At 37.7% G+C, this 21,430-nt stretch overlaps 1 protein-coding gene across 1 annotated transcript in view; it reads right to left on the reverse strand.

Annotated features, from left to right (window-relative positions):
- Positions 1-275: 275 nt before the first annotated feature.
- Positions 276-21,430, reverse strand: part of WDR64 (WD repeat domain 64) — a 78,223-nt gene continuing 57,068 nt past the window's right edge. The window contains exons 15-29 of the mRNA XM_049830711.1: positions 20,568-20,737; positions 18,090-18,266; positions 17,060-17,190; positions 15,666-15,758; positions 13,852-13,945; positions 12,772-12,814; positions 11,353-11,486; positions 9,866-9,971; positions 8,099-8,160; positions 7,587-7,696; positions 6,599-6,787; positions 4,269-4,368; positions 1,505-1,585; positions 1,285-1,318; positions 276-514 (exon numbers count right to left, since the gene is read on the reverse strand). Of these exons, the coding sequence (XP_049686668.1) occupies positions 426-514; positions 1,285-1,318; positions 1,505-1,585; positions 4,269-4,368; positions 6,599-6,787; positions 7,587-7,696; positions 8,099-8,160; positions 9,866-9,971; positions 11,353-11,486; positions 12,772-12,814; positions 13,852-13,945; positions 15,666-15,758; positions 17,060-17,190; positions 18,090-18,266; positions 20,568-20,737 (1,613 nt within the window). The 3' untranslated portion in view covers positions 276-425. The remainder of the gene's footprint in view (positions 515-1,284; positions 1,319-1,504; positions 1,586-4,268; positions 4,369-6,598; positions 6,788-7,586; positions 7,697-8,098; positions 8,161-9,865; positions 9,972-11,352; positions 11,487-12,771; positions 12,815-13,851; positions 13,946-15,665; positions 15,759-17,059; positions 17,191-18,089; positions 18,267-20,567; positions 20,738-21,430) is intronic.

Here is a 21,430-nt window from a genome sequence, read left to right on the forward strand (position 1 = left end):
AACATCCTATCAAGTCTTTGCCTCTCCAAGGACACCAAAGCTCCTGAAACATGAGAGAACAGTTAGAGCAGTACCTCTGGAATTACAATTCTTGTTCTTCAGAGAAGTTTATATGGCTAGCAAAAGAAGAATTTTTGCAGATTTATGGCTCTGAATCTTCAAGGAATTAATCATAGTAAGGTGCTTTTCCTTCTTAACCATCAAAAAGCGGAGCGAGATGGGCTTTTCTGTGAGTATCTTGTTATAATCATACACCAGCCTTGTTAGAATTTTTTCTCTGCATGAAGGACTGCAATAGAAGTAAAGGTTTGATTTCTGTATATTCTACTTAATAATGAAATGGATTTAAATATAATAGGAAAAAAACAGAAAACAATTGAAGTAAGGGACCTGCTAATCTACTTTCCTGAAGATGGATGCTATGTTTATTTGTCTTGACCCGATTCTCCACTGAAACCTGTCTCCATTGACCGTCCGGTGGGACTGGACATCTCAGCTTTGTTCCACTGAAGACCTTTAAAAAATAAATTGCAAAATTTCAAGAAAAAATTAGTATGTTCAGTTGAACAGACCATTTTGATAGCATTTTGTAACAGCACAGACAAAAAAATTGTTTGTTGTGCATGTAGCTCAGAGAAGAAGTCCAATCTCATTTTACTGTAAATCTATTGCAGTGCCATTGGCTTCAGTGTGGTTGCTCCTAACTTGCCAAGGCACAAGACTCCCTGTATTTTGTTTTCTTCCAGAAGAAGAAAACAAAACATAGATTTCCAAGGTACATCAATGGTCAGAAGAACAGACTATGTGCCAACTATTTGAACATTGTGCTCCCAGGTTTTGTGTTTTCTGAGATACTCTGTATTGCTGCACACACAAGTATTAAGTCAAGTCATATATATTTGAATGCAGAGTACCCTATTCATCCCACCTAATTAGCCATCTAGATTTTAGAAGTCTCATCCAAGCTAGTTCTCTAAGGTACCCTCCATGGAAAGAGATCAGCACCTCTGCTAGGGGTGATTCTTTCCATCCCAGGATAGGTGGGATAGACAAAGCTGTGGACATTCTAGTCTTTCTCCATAGAAGGAACAACCTAGGAAGCTTTGCTAGACAGCTTGCAATAAGTCAAATCAATAGTACCCATAAAGCAGTATTAACTTACAATAGCCAAAGCTTTGTCCAGATAAGAATCAATAGTTTTGGGGCTGGCTAAAAGAGTGGAATCTGAGCCAAAAGTTAATGACATGAGGTTGAACAGGAGAATTAAATGTCTGGAATACTCACTTAGCGGCATGCTGTCTTCAAATGTTTTCCCAAGCTTCCACCAAACAGAGAATGGAGTTGGATGGGTAGTAATGCAAACCATGTTAGAAAATTAAATTGAGAAGCAGACAGTTAACAATAGAATGTCACAAATACATGATTGTAATAATTTACTAGTGCTAATAGCTTCTGCTGTATGAATGCCACTGCAAAAAGTAGAAAAGAAGACACCTGTGCTTACCTCATATATAGGAAGAGACCCAAATACTGCACCAGCCTCTCTGTTTCCAGACTCAAAACTTTCCAAAGGTTCTCTATGGATCTGACCAAGGGAAGCCAAAATCAGTGCATTACTAGCTGAAGATGAAAGGTAATGAAGACATTACTTCTGTTATTGAATTGCATGGTAACATTCATGTTATCTGAAGAAATGTATACCATTAGTATGTAGAGAGATTATGGTTTATACACAGGTTTTCTCTGGACCATGTAAAGGCTGCCTGGAACTTTTTTTTAAATTAGGAGCAGATCATTCTTCTGCTACAGAAAATGAATAACCACAAAAATTCCAGCTTCCCAAGGGACACAAAGTCAAGACACTTAACAGCAAAATGCTTTTTACCACCTAAGTTAAAGCTAGTTTTAAACACTTACTTAGTTCTTTCACCTATTAACACCTTGGATAAACTCAATAAAGGAATCATTTTCAGGGGACTTGTCAGGTTTGGTGGATGCATGCTATCAGAGTACAAGGGAAGTCTAGCCAAGGAGTAATGGACTAAGAACTCCCTCCCAGATGATATCTACATCACAGGGCTGTCAGTCTGGCTATCCTTCCGTTGGGCTTTCCAAATGACATACACTTCAGCAGCCAGTTGGGAAAGATGCAGATGAACAAGACATTTCTACTGTTAACTGTGGAAAGCTTTGAATTTGTGAAAATACCTTGGGTACCTTGACAGTTCATCCACACTCACATGAATCCTGAGACTTACCTAGGTATTATACTTATGGAGAGGGCAGGAAATGAAACTGTCTTTATGTGATATGGCTGTGATTTCACCCTAGGAAGCCAATTTATGGTATTCCGGAAAAGGAAAATAAAATTGCACCTACAGCTTGTAATACTGCAAAGAACTCTTGTTTCCATCAAATTTGAAAACATGAGTTTAATTTGAAATGGTACATTATACAGAGATTTTCTACTTACATTTTTTCATGGTCTTACTAATACATTAATGAGTGTGCTGCAGGAGCAACAGTTTAAGAGATATCACATCTTCAACAATGTAAAACATTCCTAAAGGAACTTCTTCCACTGTCTGCCTGTCAATTCTAAGCACTACTCATGTGCATTAATTACTAGGCATTACCCATTTCAGAAAGACAGAAGAACTGAATTACGGTGAGCTAGTCATATACTGTAGGTGTTTGCACAGCCACTGAATAGCACACCTCTAGTCTGTCATGCAAACTGAAGTCCACTGGTTTGTTCTGCTCTAAGGCAAATGATAGGAAATAAAACCTTTTTCTCATCAAAAGCTCAATCGGAAGGGAATTCCAGTGCTAACAAGCATCAAGTATCTTCTGCTATGAGATCTGCAGTGACTCCTCCTTTCAAATGACTAGACAAAACCCAAAGCAGAGCCCAACTTTACTGACTTTTCCCACAATGTACTCAACCACTGACTTTGCTACAGTAAACTTCATGTTTTATACCCAGCATCAACATATTTTTCGCACTAACACTGTTCTCTCTGGTTACACAGTGCTCTATCTACAGCTGTTGATCAGCAGGGGACCAATGATCACCTGCTGTTGCTTTGTAGTGCATGCTTCTATGGCACAACAGCAGCCATGTCAGTTTCCCTGTGATTTAAACACAGGCTGCTCTGGAGACTGTGCAGCACCTGTGACTGGTATAACTGTGACTTAAGGGAGCTCACCAACTTGTTCCTGCCTTGGGCTGAGATGACAGAATACCTCAAAACTGCATGCTTGACTACCTTTGGTTAGCAGCCAGTAATGCACTAGCTTCAAATAGTCAAGCACCCAGACGAGATGAGAGCTGATCTTGTATCCTTGGTGTCCCAGTCAGCAAAGACAAGTGAGAAAGAAAGCTGGCAAGACAGGGCAATAAACAGTGGAGAGGTGTGTTCCACTCACCTGATATCCTTGTCACCGTGTGTACCCAAGGTACACAAAGTAGCCGGTCACATGGAGTAATGTTGTCTTTTACTGACTACTGTTTGGACCTTAGCTGGCTTCATTAAGATATCAGATTGTGGTCCATAGGAGACTGACAGTACCACAGATTTTAGGAGAGGATGTTAATAGTTCATACCCCTCAGTAGCGGTTGACCACTAACCTTTGGGGAAGAATGGTCAGAAAGTGTTAATGGAAGCTTTTTTTGGCAAGTGGCCATAGGATTTATATCTTTTTCCTCTTCTACTACAACTGCAAGAGAAGTTTTATCTGTTTTAAGGGCTAAACTAGGTAAGGATGGAGGAACTCCACCATTATGCAATTAGAGTTGTAGAAAGTATTCATAATTATATCTAAACTAACTCAGAACTCTCCTGGTTTCTGATTTCATGGGAGCCCTGAAAGAACTATTGTGTATAACCAGGGATTCACTGTTGTTCTAGTATTTTTACACTTCCTTCAAGTAAACTTAAGATATTTAGGACTTCTGTTGGAGCATGTGAAAATTCTAGGCTTTTTTAATGCTGTTAAACCAAACAAGTGAATCAGTGTGTGCTACTTTCTAAATTGGAATTTGGATGTGTGAAACAATGAGAATGAAAACCAGAGAGGTTTCTTCGATCCTGCTGTTTATGCTTTTTTATTCTAGCTTTTCCATTGAATGACAAGGACATATCTAATGATATATCGTTAGTTCATATAGTCTAATGAAATATATCTAATTTCTAAATGGGAACTATAATTGCATTTCCTGTACGTTGCATAGAACAGAAACAAATTTTTCTTATACATTACCTACCTTTGGAGAAGCCAGAGCTTTGAAAAACTTCAAGTCCTGAATTATGTCAACATGTTTAGGCTTTTTTAAAACTGAAGGTGATCTGGTCAGTGACTTCCACCTGTATACACAAGACAGAAAAAATCTGATGCTCCTACCAAAATGGCAAATTTGAATGCAACATTCTTAGCTGGCTCCAAAATAAAATTATTTTGAAGTGTAAATTATTCCATATATCTTCAAAATATAATTTGTATTAGGACCTTCATAGGTGTCATGAAGTGCTTCACTAACACTTTGTCAATCCCAATTCTGGCTTGTCATCTTTAGAAGGCTGGAAATATTAATATAAAAAACACTAATTACCACAGCTGGGTGCTAACTTGCTGTCTGATAATGGTATTTCAGCATTTCTATCAGTTCTGACTACAATTCCTGTATGCCACTTTCATAACAACAAAAGTTTCCTCGGTTCATGTATCTGGTTTCCTCTGTTCATATGTCTGGTTTCCAAATTTAAACACAAGAAGAAATGATCTGAAGTGTCTGTTCGTGTAGTTAAACACAGTTTCATTTATAATCATAAAAATTAAGTCAGATCACACAAGCTAAGGAATTATAAACTACAGAAAGAAACTGAGACTATTCTTCTATATGGGTCTCTCTACCTGGTGAAATTTTTCAATAGATCACTTGAGCCACTTGTTTAAACTGTAAGCACCTATGCTATTCAGCTGGGTTTGTACCTTTTCAGGCATATGCATATTTGGGGAATATCTGTTAATAACATTTATAACTTGATTTGTTAATTGAAATTCTAAAATGTTATCTCAGGGACTTATGTAACAGCTACCCAATAAGTGAATTGTAGTAGCATCATGAAGATAACTACTTGACCCAAGAGAAGCTTTTGTATCTGTAAAGAACAAAGCCTAGCATCCATACGTAACACAGCCTTTTGGATGATGGTTGGCTAGCTATACATTACACTATTTGGTACAATTAATCCAGAATAATCAAGTTGCTCTTGAGGTGACAGCACACACAGTATATAGAATGTTAAGACTGAAACTGTCTATTGCATGGTGTGTGACCACTTTTTTTTTCAGTTCTCTGCACAGTTAAGCAGGCTTCTCATTTGCTTCCAATCTGTTCAATTAATGTGTTTTAAATGTATGATAGCCATTCTCCTTTACTGAAATATCTGGAGTCCTCAAAGAGTAGTCACAGTTTGACACAGGCGTGTCATTTATGGAAAGTTTCTTTAAGGTTAGCTGGCTTAATTATAGTATCAGTGATTCCAGAGGTTTCAAACTAGCTACTGACTATTCAAAAGGACTACAGGGGTTAGTCCTTCAAACACAGCCAAGCACTTCTCTATATTGATGCCTTACTGTTCTGACTTCAGTGGGACTACTTACATTAGTAAGAACTCTGTGGAATAATAAGTGTTAGCAGGATAACAACCTGCATGGGGTAACAGTAAAGCACCATAGAGATTTCCCCTTGTCCCAGAGTGCTTTGGTTAAAAGGCAGCCTAAGAATGCACATGGTATATGAAAACTTAGCACTAAAGCATGCATGACTTTTTAAGCCCTGAAGTAATTATTCCCAGATTTGGACTGCTTTGTTACTAAAGGCACCATGCATGTTGACTCTGAATAGTCCTGCTTCAGTGTTTATGTTCATTTGGTAAACCCACTAATTAATAAACCAGGGAGGACCAGGACTAGAAATATGACTTAAGCTAGAGGGCCAAGGCTCTTTGGCTTGACTTGTAACCAACCCACATCCCTTGAGAACTCTACCTAGAAGGAGAGATGTCCAACACTGCTATTGAACACACATTTATGCCAGTGTCAGAATGTCATGATGAGAGGTACGTGAAATTAAGCAAATTTAAGAAGACCATTTTTTGAACTGAAAGATTAAACTGGATTTATTCTTCCAGAAGGATTTGAGTTGAAACTATTCACATTGAGCTTTTTCAATAAATTTTGAGGGATTGCAGAAGTATATCAGCTTGTGGAACCGGAAAGGAAACAGGCTGCTAACCTAAACAGTGTACATAACATACAGACTCTAACTAGGTTAAAATCTGAGAAAATCATCTAGTCATCACTATTACTGAATTCAAATCATGAACATCACCTAATCCTGGCTCTCACCTAGTCATAACAATTAAGAGATTTATCCATGCTGTGTATAAACATTTTTTAAAAGGATTTTTTCTAAATAACTCATAAAAAATACTAATATTTTCTCTGACCTTCAGGTGAAAGGTGCTTTTTAAGTATGTTTTCAGAACTGTTCCCCCAGTCATACATATATGTAAATGTATGAGATCTTACTTGTCCCTGTCCAGCATGAGAGGATATTCACACTTCTTCTTCTTTTCCATATGCTTGCTTTCCTCTTTAATTGCAGTAGGAAAGTTATTAACATCGCAAGGCAAAATCAACCGACTGATATCTGATAATTCCAACTTCCTAGGTTGTCCAAAGTAACCAAGATAGTATCCGTTCATGGCGTGCCAGAGCCTACAGACATAGTAGAAGCAGTGCCAAAGGACAGAAAGGAAAAATGGGTACTTGTAGAAATGGAACAAAAGTGAGAAAATATCGGTCTACATTATCAAGTTCTGCAGCACCGTTCTAGAGTTCAGTATGATAGTCATTAAAAAAAAAAATCAATAAGACTGAAGTTCATTGTTTATAATGTAAGTAACTTGAGAGTAAGAAAATCTCAGAAGGATGTTGTAAAAATCAGAAAACAAACATACAGTTCATCTTTATAATTATGAAACTGAGAAGTAAAGGCACCAATATCCTGAATTGCTCCTACAGTAAGGTGCTGCCATCAGAGCAGGATCTACACAAAAATTCCTTATTGATTCTCCCAAAACCCCAAAAGAAACCCCTTCAAATGTACTTGTTAGCCAAGAAGGAATTACAGTTGTCTAGAAAGCATCTTCAGACTGCAGTTGTTTAATTGCTTAAGCATTGGTTAGATGCAATGCTTTGGACCCCTGTCAATTTTAAAAGTACTGAAAGCTAAAATAGGATTAGAACAGGAGGTAATTTCTAAAATGATGGGTCCATCACCTATGCATTCAAGGTCACCTTGCTGAAAGAAAACGACAGTCTGCAGAAGGTCTGACTTCCTGAGAAAACTGGAAGTGTTCCATTAAAAAATTAGTTCTTTCAGGTGCAGAAGAGAAAATGCAACCTAAGTTGTATTTTATTTAAGTTCTAGCCTATGTACAAGTCCAGCAAGAAGAGGGACTTTGGAGACAGTTCAACTGATTTGCCATAGCAGTAAGAAATATAATTTTTGTACCTGACTGAACCATCAACAGATGCTGTCACTACCACATTTTTCTCCTCTTCATGAAATAAGTCAACCACTTCAGTAGAGTGTGCCCTCCAGCAGAGCTCCTCCTTTATTTGCTGAGGGAAAAAGCAACATAACCACATTTCAGGCAGTTCTATATGCCACCATGGTTGCTAGCTTAGTGGATTTATCAGCATGGCTTTCTGAAAATTAAGAGAGGCGAACAAGTAATCCCTCCACGAAACAGCCTGCAAATGGCATACGGTAGAAACACCACTGAGGAGACATGGATATGTTCATTCTTAATGCAGCCTCTTTGAACACAATGGAATAATGCTAGCAGCATTTTACTTATGTCTTTCTTGTTTTTCACAGCATCAAATTATTATTACAAGTAAAAGACATGACCTTTATGTGCAGGAAACATTTTTAGTCCCTGTAGAGCTCTGACTCCATTTTTCTCTGTCTTATCTTGGTATACTGTTCAAGTTAAGAAAGTCTGTCAGATCTTTCCTTACATTTTTATTGTTTTGTGGATCTTCTAAGAATGAGGCAATGCTCCAGCACATAACATGTCCCTCTGTTTAAGAAAGGAAAAAGCAAAACATCAGTAAATTTCATTAGAGCTACATATTCACTCGTTGCTAACATATGCTCTTGGTAAACACTGGGCAGAATGAAGCAGAGATTACAGGTCAGTGAAAGTTATTTTAAGGTGAATGTCACTATCTCATTGTCAAGCACAGAGCAGAAAATAATGGACTATTCATTAATATGCAAAGAAATATATATACTCTTTGTGAGCAATGTGTCATTAACTGGATAGGTTTGAAATGGAAAGAACGTGAAGTTCTTTCTTTAAATGACATGAGCAAAAAATAAGAATCATCTTGTCAAGACAGTTATCTATTGCACAAACTAGGTATGAGAGCTTCCTGGGGATTAAACTGTTTTTCAACCCTGGTAAAATGGACAAAGTTTGATTAATTGCATACATAATGAAAGCTTAATGTTTTACAACCTTTTAGTGCACTCATGTGAAGCTAGAATCGAAGAACCATTTTCCTTGTGACCCACAACTGCTCAGTTTCCTGCCTAGGCTCCCTCTTTCCTGATGAAGTTGCCTCTTATCTCTCATTTCTACTACTAGACAGAGCAATCTTTTGTGTAATTCCAGCTTTCATACTGGTCACATCTGGTTTCTAGGACTGTACATTTGCAAGTAAGCAAGGAGGCTGACAGAGAAGTTGACCTTTTCCTAACAAGGCAAAATCTGTAATGGGAACAAGAAATCGGTAGTAGCACTGCAGATAAAAGAGAAGGGTGCAGAAAGCATGAAAAGCGAATACACAGTGGCACAAACACAAAACGACAAAGGTAGAGTATCAGATGAATAGGTAATAGGGTGGATACTTTTCCACAGCTAATTAAAATCCTGTTCAGTGCATGCTGCCTTCCTGAAGTTATTTACTGATTTGAATCAATGGGGAGTGGAAACTCCTCTTCATTTTCAGCATCAATGTCAAGCCACTGCTCAGTTTTGAAACAAATGGAAAAAAAAGACCTGCTCCATCCAACTTCTGACATCCAGCTTCTGAGCATAAGAGCAGGAAGCTGGCAGGAAACAGTTCTAGTAAGTATTTTAGAAGAAAAGTGACACATTAGAGGACAAAAATCTCATATGACAGATGTGGAAGAGGAAAATTGCCAGTGTAATTCTAAAGGTTTGGAGGAGAATCAGACAGCAGATAAACTCTTGGACTTTCTGCCAAATGAAAGCCATATTTGGTGTGAAATTAAAAGTCTAACAATGAGCTGCTAGCACAGACCACAAGTGCTTTCTTTCATTATATAGCAGCATATGAAGCCATTACTGTGCACTCCATATCAGTGTCCGAATCATGGCTCTTGGTACAGCCACAGCTGCAGGTTTTTATTTAGTTTTATTACCACAGTTGTGAAATTTTTGCTTATTCTTAGCACTAATCTTTGCCCTTGGTATTAACACAGTAATTCAGATGGAAAGTAGATGCATGGCTTGTGAATGAAGAAAATTGTAATGTCTTTTATGAAAACAATTCCACTGATAATGCTGTTAACACTAAGCTTTAATCTACCTTCCTTTCATACTAGAAAATACCTTTTTCAATTATTTAATTATAGCTTTGATGGAGAAACACTGGCAGCATTTGGACATTCATTTCCACATTTCTGGCACATTTACAGCATGATATTTTGTGGTCCTACAGACTGTCCTAAACAGAATGGCCAACATGTTTACTCACCCTTACTGCCTGCCAAAAGCATTTTAGTGGAGATGTCTGTACATAGTGCTGTCAGAGGAACCAAAGGATATTTTGAAAATGGCAAAAGTTCTTTCACTAAGTTTCCCTAAAATAAATAAATAAACAAACACATATTTCTCTTTATAATATCTACATGAAAAAAAATAAATCAGTGCATCAGAAGTTGAGTGCCATTGATTTGATCTATTCACATTATTTAGCTCATACATATTCAGAAAGCTGCTAAAAAGGTAGTTTCCTAATCTACTGAATGACAAGATAGCTGGGGTGTATTCTTCTGGAATTCTGTCTCTTCTACATCAAAAGAACAAGCTATTTCACTCTTAAGGCAATTCAGTCTAGCTGTACCTGCCCCTGCTTCACCACTTACCTCTCATTTGCTATGGAATATCAACAGTATGCATCTCATTTGCTACTAAAATGTTGTTTCTTGCTGCAAATGGACCCATGATATCTCCTTCACTAACTTGCTATATTTTTCAAGTAAGCACCAGTAGACTTTCTCCCTTACTGCCTCTTCAGGTTGGGGAGGAGGTGAGGGAGAATGTCTTGCTGATAAGGAGATTCTTGACTGTGTCATCCACGTAATGATGATGACAGTCACGTCAGTGATGACACACCATCACCTGAACTTGGAGATTCCTACAAAATCTAAGCACACTAATACATCAACTGTGAAGACAACAAAATCCAACAAAGCCCATGCCTACTGTACATGGGGACATTTACCATCATATTCTATTTTCGCATAAAACATCTACAAAGCTATGTATCCATCTTTCTGAAAAATTCTCCCTCCGACTTGCCTTTGCTGTGATTCCTGTTAAAGCTTTACATGGCTGACATGTTGTGATCACTGTCTGCCACAATGACCAATATTACCCAGTCATATCATGGTACTCCCCCTTCTTGCTGTATTTACTTTGTATCTCTTGTTTAGAGTAACATGTTTTCTGAAATAGAGTTTTACAGATCTCAGGTGATACGACAACTAAACCAGTGGCATTCTGTTGCATGACTGGCTTTACAAGCTGATTATAGCTGTAGACACTATGTGGTAGGATACTATTCTCTCCTGATTTGTAACCCTACTAGTGCTAGCTGGCTTGTGCAAAGTTTGAGACATATTTCTCCTCTTCTGAGAGAGTAGGATAGGCCTTGCCTATCATCCTTTCTTAGAAGGTAAATGTTGTGGCTGAAAAATCAACTGCTAGACTTTCACATAACTTTACATTCAGTTTTTGTTAGAATTATTTCAAATCATGTTTCTTCATTTTCCACTTGCCATTACTCCCTGCTATAGTTATTAAAGCAGAACTAATTTGTGTCCATGGAAGAAACTATTAACCAAAAAATGCAATAAAATATCTGCTGCTGCAATTGCTAGCTAAAAAGCATTATCCAAAGATTAGTAGAATTATCTTCTCAGTGGTCCAGTCCCATCCCAAAGACATTCAGATAGCTACCTGAATACTCCATAGGCAGATACAGCCATTTTCATGAGCAGAAGCCAGTATTGGTGAGTGTCCTGCTACAGCTTTGGATAACTGTACATTCATCTTCAAGTACTGGATATTCTCATACCTAGCTGTGTCTTCTGCTTTGGAACACAAATCACACATTTTCTCAACAATTTTTAGTATTGCTATTGAATGGACATAAATTATAGAACACTAGAAAAAAACAGTAAATTTGAAAATAAACTCCTTCATCAAGATGACATTACTCTGAAAACATTACAGATATGGATAAAAGGCAGCTGAAAAGAAATTAGAACAAATTTCACGATCTTATCTAAACCAGCCAGAACTATTGCTCCATGATGCAGGGGAACTTTACTTAGAGCACAGCAACAGATTTTACGAAACTGCAAGCACCAGTGAGAGTGGAGGGGGAGTGCAAGACAGTGGTCATCAGGAGAGCTGAGAGGCAGTTCTGCAGCCTCTGCCCAAGGCGGCTAGAGATTACTATAAATTCAGCAATAAAGTGAAGTTTAATAACTAAATGACACTTAACAACTCTGGAATCATAGATTCCTATACTTATTTCTCCAGTTCGAAACTCTTGCTAAATGCAAGGTGGTGGTCACAGAGAACCTTTTTTGAGTTCCTACTGTGACTTCCCCAGAGCTGGAGATGCTGGGGGGCCCCATGAAAATCCTCAGTGAAATGGAAATTCAGTGGATGCAGGACCTAACATGAGTGTCCGTTTCACTGGGCAGCTACAAGGCTTAGGGATATTCTGGTTTAGGGCATGGGTTATTTTGCAAAATAAATTCAGCTTAAATCCACATTTCAGATGATCAAATTTCTTGTTATCAGGAAAGTCTGCTTTCCAGAAGAGGATGTCTAAAGGAATCAGAAGAATCTAGAGGATTTGCTCCTTGCAAATTCACTAACTCTGCACAGCTTTAACCCTTAAGCACTTGTCTCTCTCTTGTTTCTGTTGTTTTAAGGATATATACTATAGGGAGTATTTTTCCTTCTAAAATTTCATCTGCTTTTGAAGATGTGAGGCCATTCACTCACACTTGACTCAAGTTGGCTCTTGCTATACCACTTCAATAATTCATTGCTTGAATATTTATGTGGAAGAGAAGTGTGTATAGTTGACATTTCCAAATTCTGCAAGGTTTTCAGCATCATATCTATTTAGAAAAAACAGCAATTAAGCCCCTGCATATCCTGCACCCTCACCTGGCTTTTGTGAAACAACTGCAAATCAGGAGGGATCAGAAGACATTGAGGTGTGTCATCCACATACCAATGGTATCCCAATTATTCTAAACACAGTTTGCCAGACAAACTGACAAACTCAGTTTCTGTGGTAACCTGGGCAGAACTTATGGATCAACAACAGAGAGAATGAAAAACACCTTTCCATACCTGTTGTTATTTGAGTATTAATTTCATCACTTTTTACATCTTCCTAAAAGCAAGGAATAAAATGTAACAGAATTAGAAAATGGAGCTTGGGTGTAACTACAGAACAGTTCTCTAGTTGAAATTATTTTAAGAACTTGAATTTTTGTAATTTAAGGATTCAAATACTCCCCCAATTTCCATTCAATGTGGGACAGCACTGAGTGAAAAAAAGAAACAGTTCATCTGAATAGAATCAAAATCACAGATGAACAAATCACAGATGAAATTAATTGGAATTTAGGAGCATGCTAAAGGTAAATTTAGCTGAATGGCATTAATTTCTTAGGACAAGCAAAGTCGATCACTTACATTCATGTGAATGTCACCTAGATCTCTTAGAGAGTTTAATTCAGAACATGCATATAGTCTTCTTACTGCCTTGATCAAAGATGAACAAAGTGCATAAATAGCAATAACATTTACTCACATCTGCATCTTCAGTATGAGAATTGTCACAGCCCTTCATTTGTACTTTACTATATAGGCTTCTGAGGATCCCCAAGGCTGAGAGCAATTACTATAGTGGCCTCAAAAATTGCCAAGTCAAATAAGGCAGGAGGAACTACGCAGCCATGAGTGCTTGAGGTATCTTAGAAGAGGACAAGCCACTTCAATCTCATTCTACCTATTGATCTGTAAGGCTTGATGTGTTGGGCTTTTGGGGATCTTTTTAAGAGGTGCAAGTGACTGTCTATTTTGTTATTTTAATGACTACATAGCACAAGATATGTATACTTTAGTTTGTGGATGACAGTTAGGCCTGTGTCTATTTGGGAATCTATGACAGTGCCATGCTCTGCTGAACCAACATGCTGCAAAGAATCTGAGAGGTAGCAGGATTTTCCTCTTTTTGCCTACTTGCTATTTGTTGCTCTGCAGGTATGGCATGTTCTGGCAAAAAAAGGACAAAAAGTGTCACAAAAATCATCATGCTAGCCTTAGAAAAATACACAGTGAGCTACAAGATTTTAAAACCAAAACCAAAATGAAAACAGAAATTTGTTTTGAATCCTACTGAACCCATGAAGCCACTATATCTACCTTATGTAGGTTCAAAGAACTGCTCTTGTGCTCTGGAATGGCACCGATATCACTCCTCACAGTAGCAGTAGTAGAGGGCAGGGAACTAATTTTCCTGTGTGAAATAAATTATTTGAGATCACTGACATTCTTGAAGATACTGTTTCCTATCTGGAAATCAACATCATCCAGTGTAATAAAGCATAATAAAATAGTGCCTGAATTGATTAGACCGATTAGATTAAGAATTGTTGGTGGTTTAGAAATTTATCCAAGTAGGCAATATTTGCATATTACATAGCCAAGCTCTCCTGTCGGGAGTTTTGAGCAAGTTAAATCCATAGTAAATCAAACTTAACAGTGGTGTTCATCCTCAAGAAGTGAAGGGGAAAAATTCAGTGCATGCCAATGTCTTGTTCCCTTTCATTTTACACAGCGCTTTGCTCTGCAAATAATTAAATACTCTTCAATTAATTATAGAAACTTGTTTTCAATCTGTTAAGAAAATTCTCAGAAATGGGATACTGTGGAAGAAACTCAGGAAAAAAATTTGGATGTGGTCTTCAATATTTGTGTTTCTGAGTCAAGAAAAGTTCTAACTGTGCTAATGAGAGGTTCTTGCCACATAACTTACACCAATGTCACAGCTGCTCTGTTTTTGACAAGAGTATCCGAGTATCCAAATAAGTGGGATAATGTAAAACCCATATAGAATGTATGCAGCTGGGGTAGCCCTCTTAAATTTGGACAGACGGCCATGACTGTAATTTTTCAGTGTTTGATTTTACAAACTTGCTAGCATTCTTGAACATTGTGTGTATGTATATGATAACAGTCAAATTCATCCGGGTACCTTCCCAGTACATACAAAACATCCTAAGCCTATATGATTCAAAGTCATTGTAGGATCTTCCTGCTTGAGCATAATCAGAATTTTTCTTGATTTATAAAAAATTGTATTTGTGAATTGTGATCACCACATTTTTAATTTAGCTAGGATTTCTTAAGCTAATCATTAAGCTATTATGTCAAAAAGCAAATATATGTTCAATGAAGTGGCACTGGTACATTTAGGGGTGTAGTAAATGCATAAGCTACTTGAAGGTTTTAAAGTAATGTAAGACCATAAACCATCCTTATGATTCAGGAGAGCAAAAAAGATGCCTAATTGCTTAAGACCTTAAAGCTGCATAAGTATTTAAACCACACTGAGTCTTTTTGGCTACCATTGCCCTTGCATATCCATTGGAAGACAAGCAATTCTGAAGTTATGGACAGGTGCAGTGCTTTCTCTCAAAATGAGCATATTTGCCTTAAATTCTGTTCTCCATACAACACTACCAACCTATGCCAGCTTCTAGTTTGTTTTAAGATGAAACTTGAGCCTGCACACTTCAATAAGCTTGCGTCTGTTTGCTGAGAGTATCTAATAGAGTGAGGATTGTATCAGGTTTAAAATAAAGAAAAAGCCTGCTGCCACACGGTTATCTCACAGAGATAAGAATCAAAGAAGGTGCAGTACACAGGAAAACTGATACCTGAGACAAAAGCTGACTTCTGTTGAATTCTTCAACTGAATTGAGACTTATGAGGTCATTCAGAGGACAAAAGGATAGCTTAGTGGAGTGGTAAAAAAAGAACTTATAATATGGATTGATAAGCATTACAAAAGTTTAAGGATGGGAAAGCTGATTAACTGTTTGAACTTGAATTGATTAAATACAAAGGAAATCTCAATTTAAATCAGCTCTCTTGGTCAAACATTACATCAGTTTACTACAACAAAATTCCTAATGATTGAGCCTGTCCTGGAGGAAGAGAAAATGCACAGTTACCTGGAAGAGAAAGCACCATGTACAAGGAATAATATGGCATTGACTCCAGATGCTTGACGAACCGAAGCCTGGCTGTCTTCATTAATTTTACACCTGCAAATAAAGATGTTTGTACAAGATGCATCTGATACATTGCGTATTGCTCCCAGAAAATGTTGCAGACTTTATTTGTAATCTAAAAAATTAAACATTTCATTTCCCAGAATGCATGTCACTTAAAAGTTTTAGACACAGTTTTTCAGAATCAGTTAATCAGTTATGATGGATTAATGTCAGTGAAGAGTAGGTACAGAATGTGCCTGTGCCAGGAAAAACAGAAACCTGATGGAATTATGAACATTTCATTCAGCCAAGTATTTTCTTGAGAATTAGTATTTAAGAGAAAAGTAAAGTAATTTATGTTGAAGTTAACTATTGTTAGAAAAGTACCTTGTTCCTGGCATTAAAACCAGTCAGGTGAACCCTGGGTAAAATACTCTATTTACTTACAAAGCATTGACTTTTCTGTCTTTCACCCATCCACATGAATTTGTTTCCTCATGTATGGGGAGGCAAAAGTGAAAGAAGAGCCAGAGCCAGAACTGCAGTTAAGTTTTGATTATTTCCCATGGCACAGAAAAACTCAGCTCACTTTCTCACAAACGTGCCAATTTTACACATGAAGGATGCTGTGAAACTGTTGGATAGTTAAATATTGACTTTGTATGGTCTTAGAAGGCATTTATTCCGTCACCAACACAGAAATACTGCCATGCTGCTCCACTCAGTCTAACCAGACATATTGTCATTGTTCACTTTCCTGATGTAGCAGCTTAATCCACATGAGAATTTCTGGAACCATCCTATGCTCACTTTCTGTCACTTTCTGTGAGAGATTTTTACTCCCAAATCTCCAAAATCACTTCAGATTTCTCATTTTTTAATGTGACTTCTAGTCTTCTAGGTATAGACAATGATACTTATACTGATAATGTAGAACATCTGCTATTATCACCTGAAGTAGCATTATTTCCAGACGTCCTCCCAAACATGAAACTTCCAAAATAAGGATGTTTCTGTAGCTCAGTAGCAGCCTCTAGTCAATGACAGAGTGACTTACATAGTAAGAGTTTCCTTCAGTGGCAGTGCTGAGTTATGTTAAAACACTATTCTTAATTACATCATCCCTTCCCCAAATGACTCTCTCTCTTGATCACTTCTCCTACCTACGATATCAGGACTAGCTAGCAAAGTAATTTGAAGTGGGAGGGAGGGAGGCCCACATAAATTGCTACTTTAACTCCTGCTTGTCCATCACCCTTTACAGTGAGATATCTTAGAATTTCCAGTATGCCATTCGAAAAGTTTGTATGAAATACTGGAGATCAAAATGCCTCCATGAAAGGAATACTTACAGGCATCTCACAGAGGCAGATTCAAAATCCCACAAAATTATTGCACCGTTTGCACTTCCTGTAGCTATCAAACTGCATCCTTCTACTTTTAAAACATCAAAACACTTCATTTCCACAGAAGGTACAAAATTCTACAAAGAACATTAGAAAAAAAATTTGAGTAGGAGCAATGTGGACACTAGAATGTGACATATTTTAACTGTTAATTTAACAAGATGCCTAAATTGACAGTGTCTACAATAACTGCATATTGAATGCTATTCTAATACTATTGTACTCGAGCTACACAGAAGCTACAGAAAGAAGCAGGGAGTGATAGTACTGGGAGACTCCCTGTTGCAGAGGACAGGGCCCTCCATCTGCCAACCTAACCTCCTATCTAGAGCACAGTTGCAATCAAAGCATGTAAAAACAGCTGTAAGAACTGAATATTAATCAGAAGTAAGTATCTGGAGATACTCTAATCAGGTTAAAAGAATAAGTCACTGAACAGAGATACAATCACCTTTCCATAAACGTAATGCAAATCTTTTACAGAGTTAGTAAAATTATACAAAATAAAACTTAAGTCTCATGGACTATTCAATTTAAATTGGTCAAAAATTGAAACATAAATTTGACATCTTATTTTACCAAAGCAATAAGAGGAGAAAATGGAATCACTTTAACACCCAGCTTGATCTTTATGTGAAGGTCAGTCTAGCTATAGTAATGAACAGCATTTCATTTCTAGAAGACTTTATACAAGAACCTCAACTTACTATTTTGCACAGGAATGTGAAGTATATGTTCAGAGGAGCTACTTAATCATGGCAACAACCATGTGATGGAGTATGAGGCAGATACATCCCCTAGAAACAATCACTTTCTTACATGATTTATTTTAGACCTTCAGTGTCCTGAATAGTTTGGAATACTTATTTGGTTCTTATCCTGTTGCTAAAACATGAAATCCATGAGGGCACAGTAAATATTTTACTTTCTGATCTTCTATAACTGGAACTTTGTGGAACTTTGAAGTGTTTCTCACCTCTGTATCATTCCTCGGAGAACTGGTGTCAGACAGCAGCTGGATAACCGGGAAAAAATCATGTGTTTGCAAGGTGTCAGGCTTCAGCGACAGAGACACAACTGGATTCCTTCGTGGAAACGACACTGCCTCAGGAAGCACCCATGTGACATATAGATATCTTTGAACTGAGTTACCCTATTAAAATAACTGACTTAATGAAAGAGGAAGGAAAGGATTTCTCTATTCATAAGAAAATTATCAGCAAGTGTGTGTCAAAAGCTTGTTTTCTGTGCCAAACTACTAAAACTATTACAGGTATCAGCTAGCATATACCTACACTGCAGACTGAAGCGCCAGCCAGAGATATTCCAGCTCACTTTAGATTACCTGCTGTTATAGTAGAAGCTATCCAGCTGTGGAGTTCAGAGCTTTTGATTTTATTCAGTTTAACTACCCCCTTAAAGTAAGTTTCAGTTATAGCTGCTGATTTTATTAACGTTGCTAGTCTCCAGTTCATATCTACCATACCAGCAAAACTGGTGGTTGTTCCAATTGTGTGAGAAGAAGCAGCCACAGTTTGGCCACGGCCCTGAGTCACTGATTCCTCCCTATTGTGCCTAGAGACTACTGGGAGTTACCTTGATATTTTTTCTCACTATAAAAAATTCACTTTACTACCTAGTGTCTGCCTTAACTTTGGTATTTCTGTCCATTTTGGGAACTGTTACTGAAATCAGCTCCTTAGGTTTTCTACTGTTTTCACAGATATCTTGAACTCCAGAATGAAGCAATGATTAAGATTTTAGTAAATCTTATGATATTAAGTGTATCAAACAAGAAATACCTTGGGGGAAGGACTAAAAATTGAGATGTCCATAGTAGATTCCTGCAAAGGATGAACTGTTTCTGGGGTGCTACTCAGGTTTGCCTTGCTAACTACTATATTCAGAGCCTCTTAAAAAGCTAATAATAAAAACAAGCTGTATTTCTAATTATCACTGAAAAATTTGTATTAAAAAGTAGTTCTGCAATTATGTGAAACAGTATTAATGTACTTAGATTCATAAAGACTTGGAGGAGATTCAGCTCCTCTCCAACGTGTTTGTCAAGGGATACATTTACATTGAATGAATGATTTAACAATTTCAGTAATAACACTGGGGGCCAATTGGTGTGACGTAGTATTTCAGAAAAAACTGAATATCAAAAGCAAACCCTGTATAAACCAGCTTTTTATTAGCAGGAGGCTCAAAAGTAATACATCACTTACTAAGATGAGGGCTTGTATGTTTTTTTTCCCCTAAATGTAGCATCTGCCTAGTAAAACTTATTACTTCTCCCCACAACCTTTGTTCCCTTGCACATAGTGGATTTAAAGTTTTGGAAGGAGAATTTTGTCCGTCCCAAGTAAAACATTCCAATTTGAGGAAGAAAATTCTACAGAAACATGGTTTGTCTGAGAAATTAAACCACAATCGTGAGTTCCAAATGCATCCTGTTAAGTTTAGCTGAAGGGAACACAAAGTAGACTCTCAAAATTAAGCCAAGCAAGTCAATCTGATTTTTTTACTGTCTTGTTTCTTTGTATCAGTTCTTAAGCAGCCAGTGTCTTAATCTGGTAATTTTAGACAGGAAAAAAAAAAAAAAAATCCTTTAGCCAAAATCTTCTCTGATATTGAATTTTTTTGCGGGATAATACCACAGTCACCTACTCTCCATAGAGGGAAAATATACCAAGAGGGATATTAGGCCACAGCTGCAGAGCTTCAAAGTGACATGAGTGTATAGTCCTGAGGCCTCTGAGGTTTGTGAAACTGAATCCTGAGTCGTGGGAGCTTCCTATTAGTAAATATTAAATGGAGCCTCTATGGCGTGCAAGTGACTGGGATGAGACAGCAATATCTGAGTCTGAGGGCTCAGCTGCTGAAGGGGGACAGTGATCTCTACAGGTATCCAGAACCCCAGAAGGTGATGCTGTGTCTTCCACTGCTCGAGGAGCACGCTAAGGCTGAAAGGCAATGGTGAAGGAGGAAAAGGCACAGCTGCGTCATGAGAACACAGCCCTAGGCCTGAGGTGCTGTTAAAAAGCAGGGCTCTCAGCAGCGCAGTGGGGCTAAATACATGAACAGGATTTGCAGGAATAGTTCTAACCAGTCTCAGCTGCTGGTGAACTAGAAACTCTTTAAACAGGGTAAACACTGTCTGTAATAACAGCAGCAATATTTTAAAGCTTTTACATTAATGGCTCTGTAACTACTGAAACCTCAATCACAAATGGAAAAGCAAATGCAAGAAAAGAAATTATCAGAATGCTGAAAAACAGCAATGGACTAATGAACACATTGACATTTAGACAGAAATGCAGAAGCTAATTTGATGATGTGCAGGAAGTGGATTGTTCCTTGACAGTTTCTAAAAGTTTATCTACTAATTAATGAAAAGGTCCTATTTTACCTCAAAAATTAGGAGCTACTAGGAAAAAAAAATTTGAAAAACCTGAATGATTTTCATCTTCCCACTCTGCTCCAAAACAAGAAGTGCATGTTGACTCTCATTGGCCTTCAGATAAACTATCTTCAGCAGACGACACCCATCTCTGCTGTGCTGGGACAAAAGCAAAGCTTTAACTTCCTGCCCACTTTCAAACTCCCAGATTTTCACTGCTCCTACACACGGAAGAGAAAGACAAAAGAGAATGAACTTTCAGAAATAAATTGTGCTTCAAAGTCAGAAACTCGAACTGGATCAAACAGAAAAAGGAGAAGAGAAAATTCAATTGAAGGTTCAGAGCTAGGTCAGTGGTCTTTCAAAAGCTGTAACAGCGTGTGTGTTTCTTAGGAAAGCACCCTTAGGGATACAAAGCTCACCAGAAAACACCTCCACCACTAGCCCTACCATTTTTCCATCTTTTTTCCATGTCTGTTTTATGCTGCAGCCCAGAATAAAAGACCACTGCCCATCTTACTTCTGTTTCTGGACTTAATGTCATCAGAGAGCAAGCAGTGTAGGCTGTCAGGCAGAAGACTTCAGGGTCTGAGCTACAGCAAGGAGCAGAGGGACCTGGTTGCTAGAGTTGTCTCACAGAGCTGGTGGGGAGAAGGACCTACAGCATTATCTTTTATAAGACTTGATAGCACTTACCTTCTGTTGTGCTCTTAAGATCCATAAAAGGTGCAGTCCCTGCTCCCAAGTATAAACAAGAAACATTAGCCAATATGCTGTGTGGAAAAGGCCATCTCCTCTTTGTGTGAGGCAGCTTTCACATATTTCATAAATTTTAATACTTCAGGAGCGTACTCTTGAACATTCCAATGTGAGAAGAATTATTCAGTCATGTTAACAGATTATAGAATTATTAA

This window comes from Accipiter gentilis, chromosome 28, assembly GCF_929443795.1.
Source record: "Accipiter gentilis chromosome 28, bAccGen1.1, whole genome shotgun sequence".
In the NCBI taxonomy this organism is placed as follows: Eukaryota; Metazoa; Chordata; class Aves; order Accipitriformes; family Accipitridae; genus Astur; species Astur gentilis.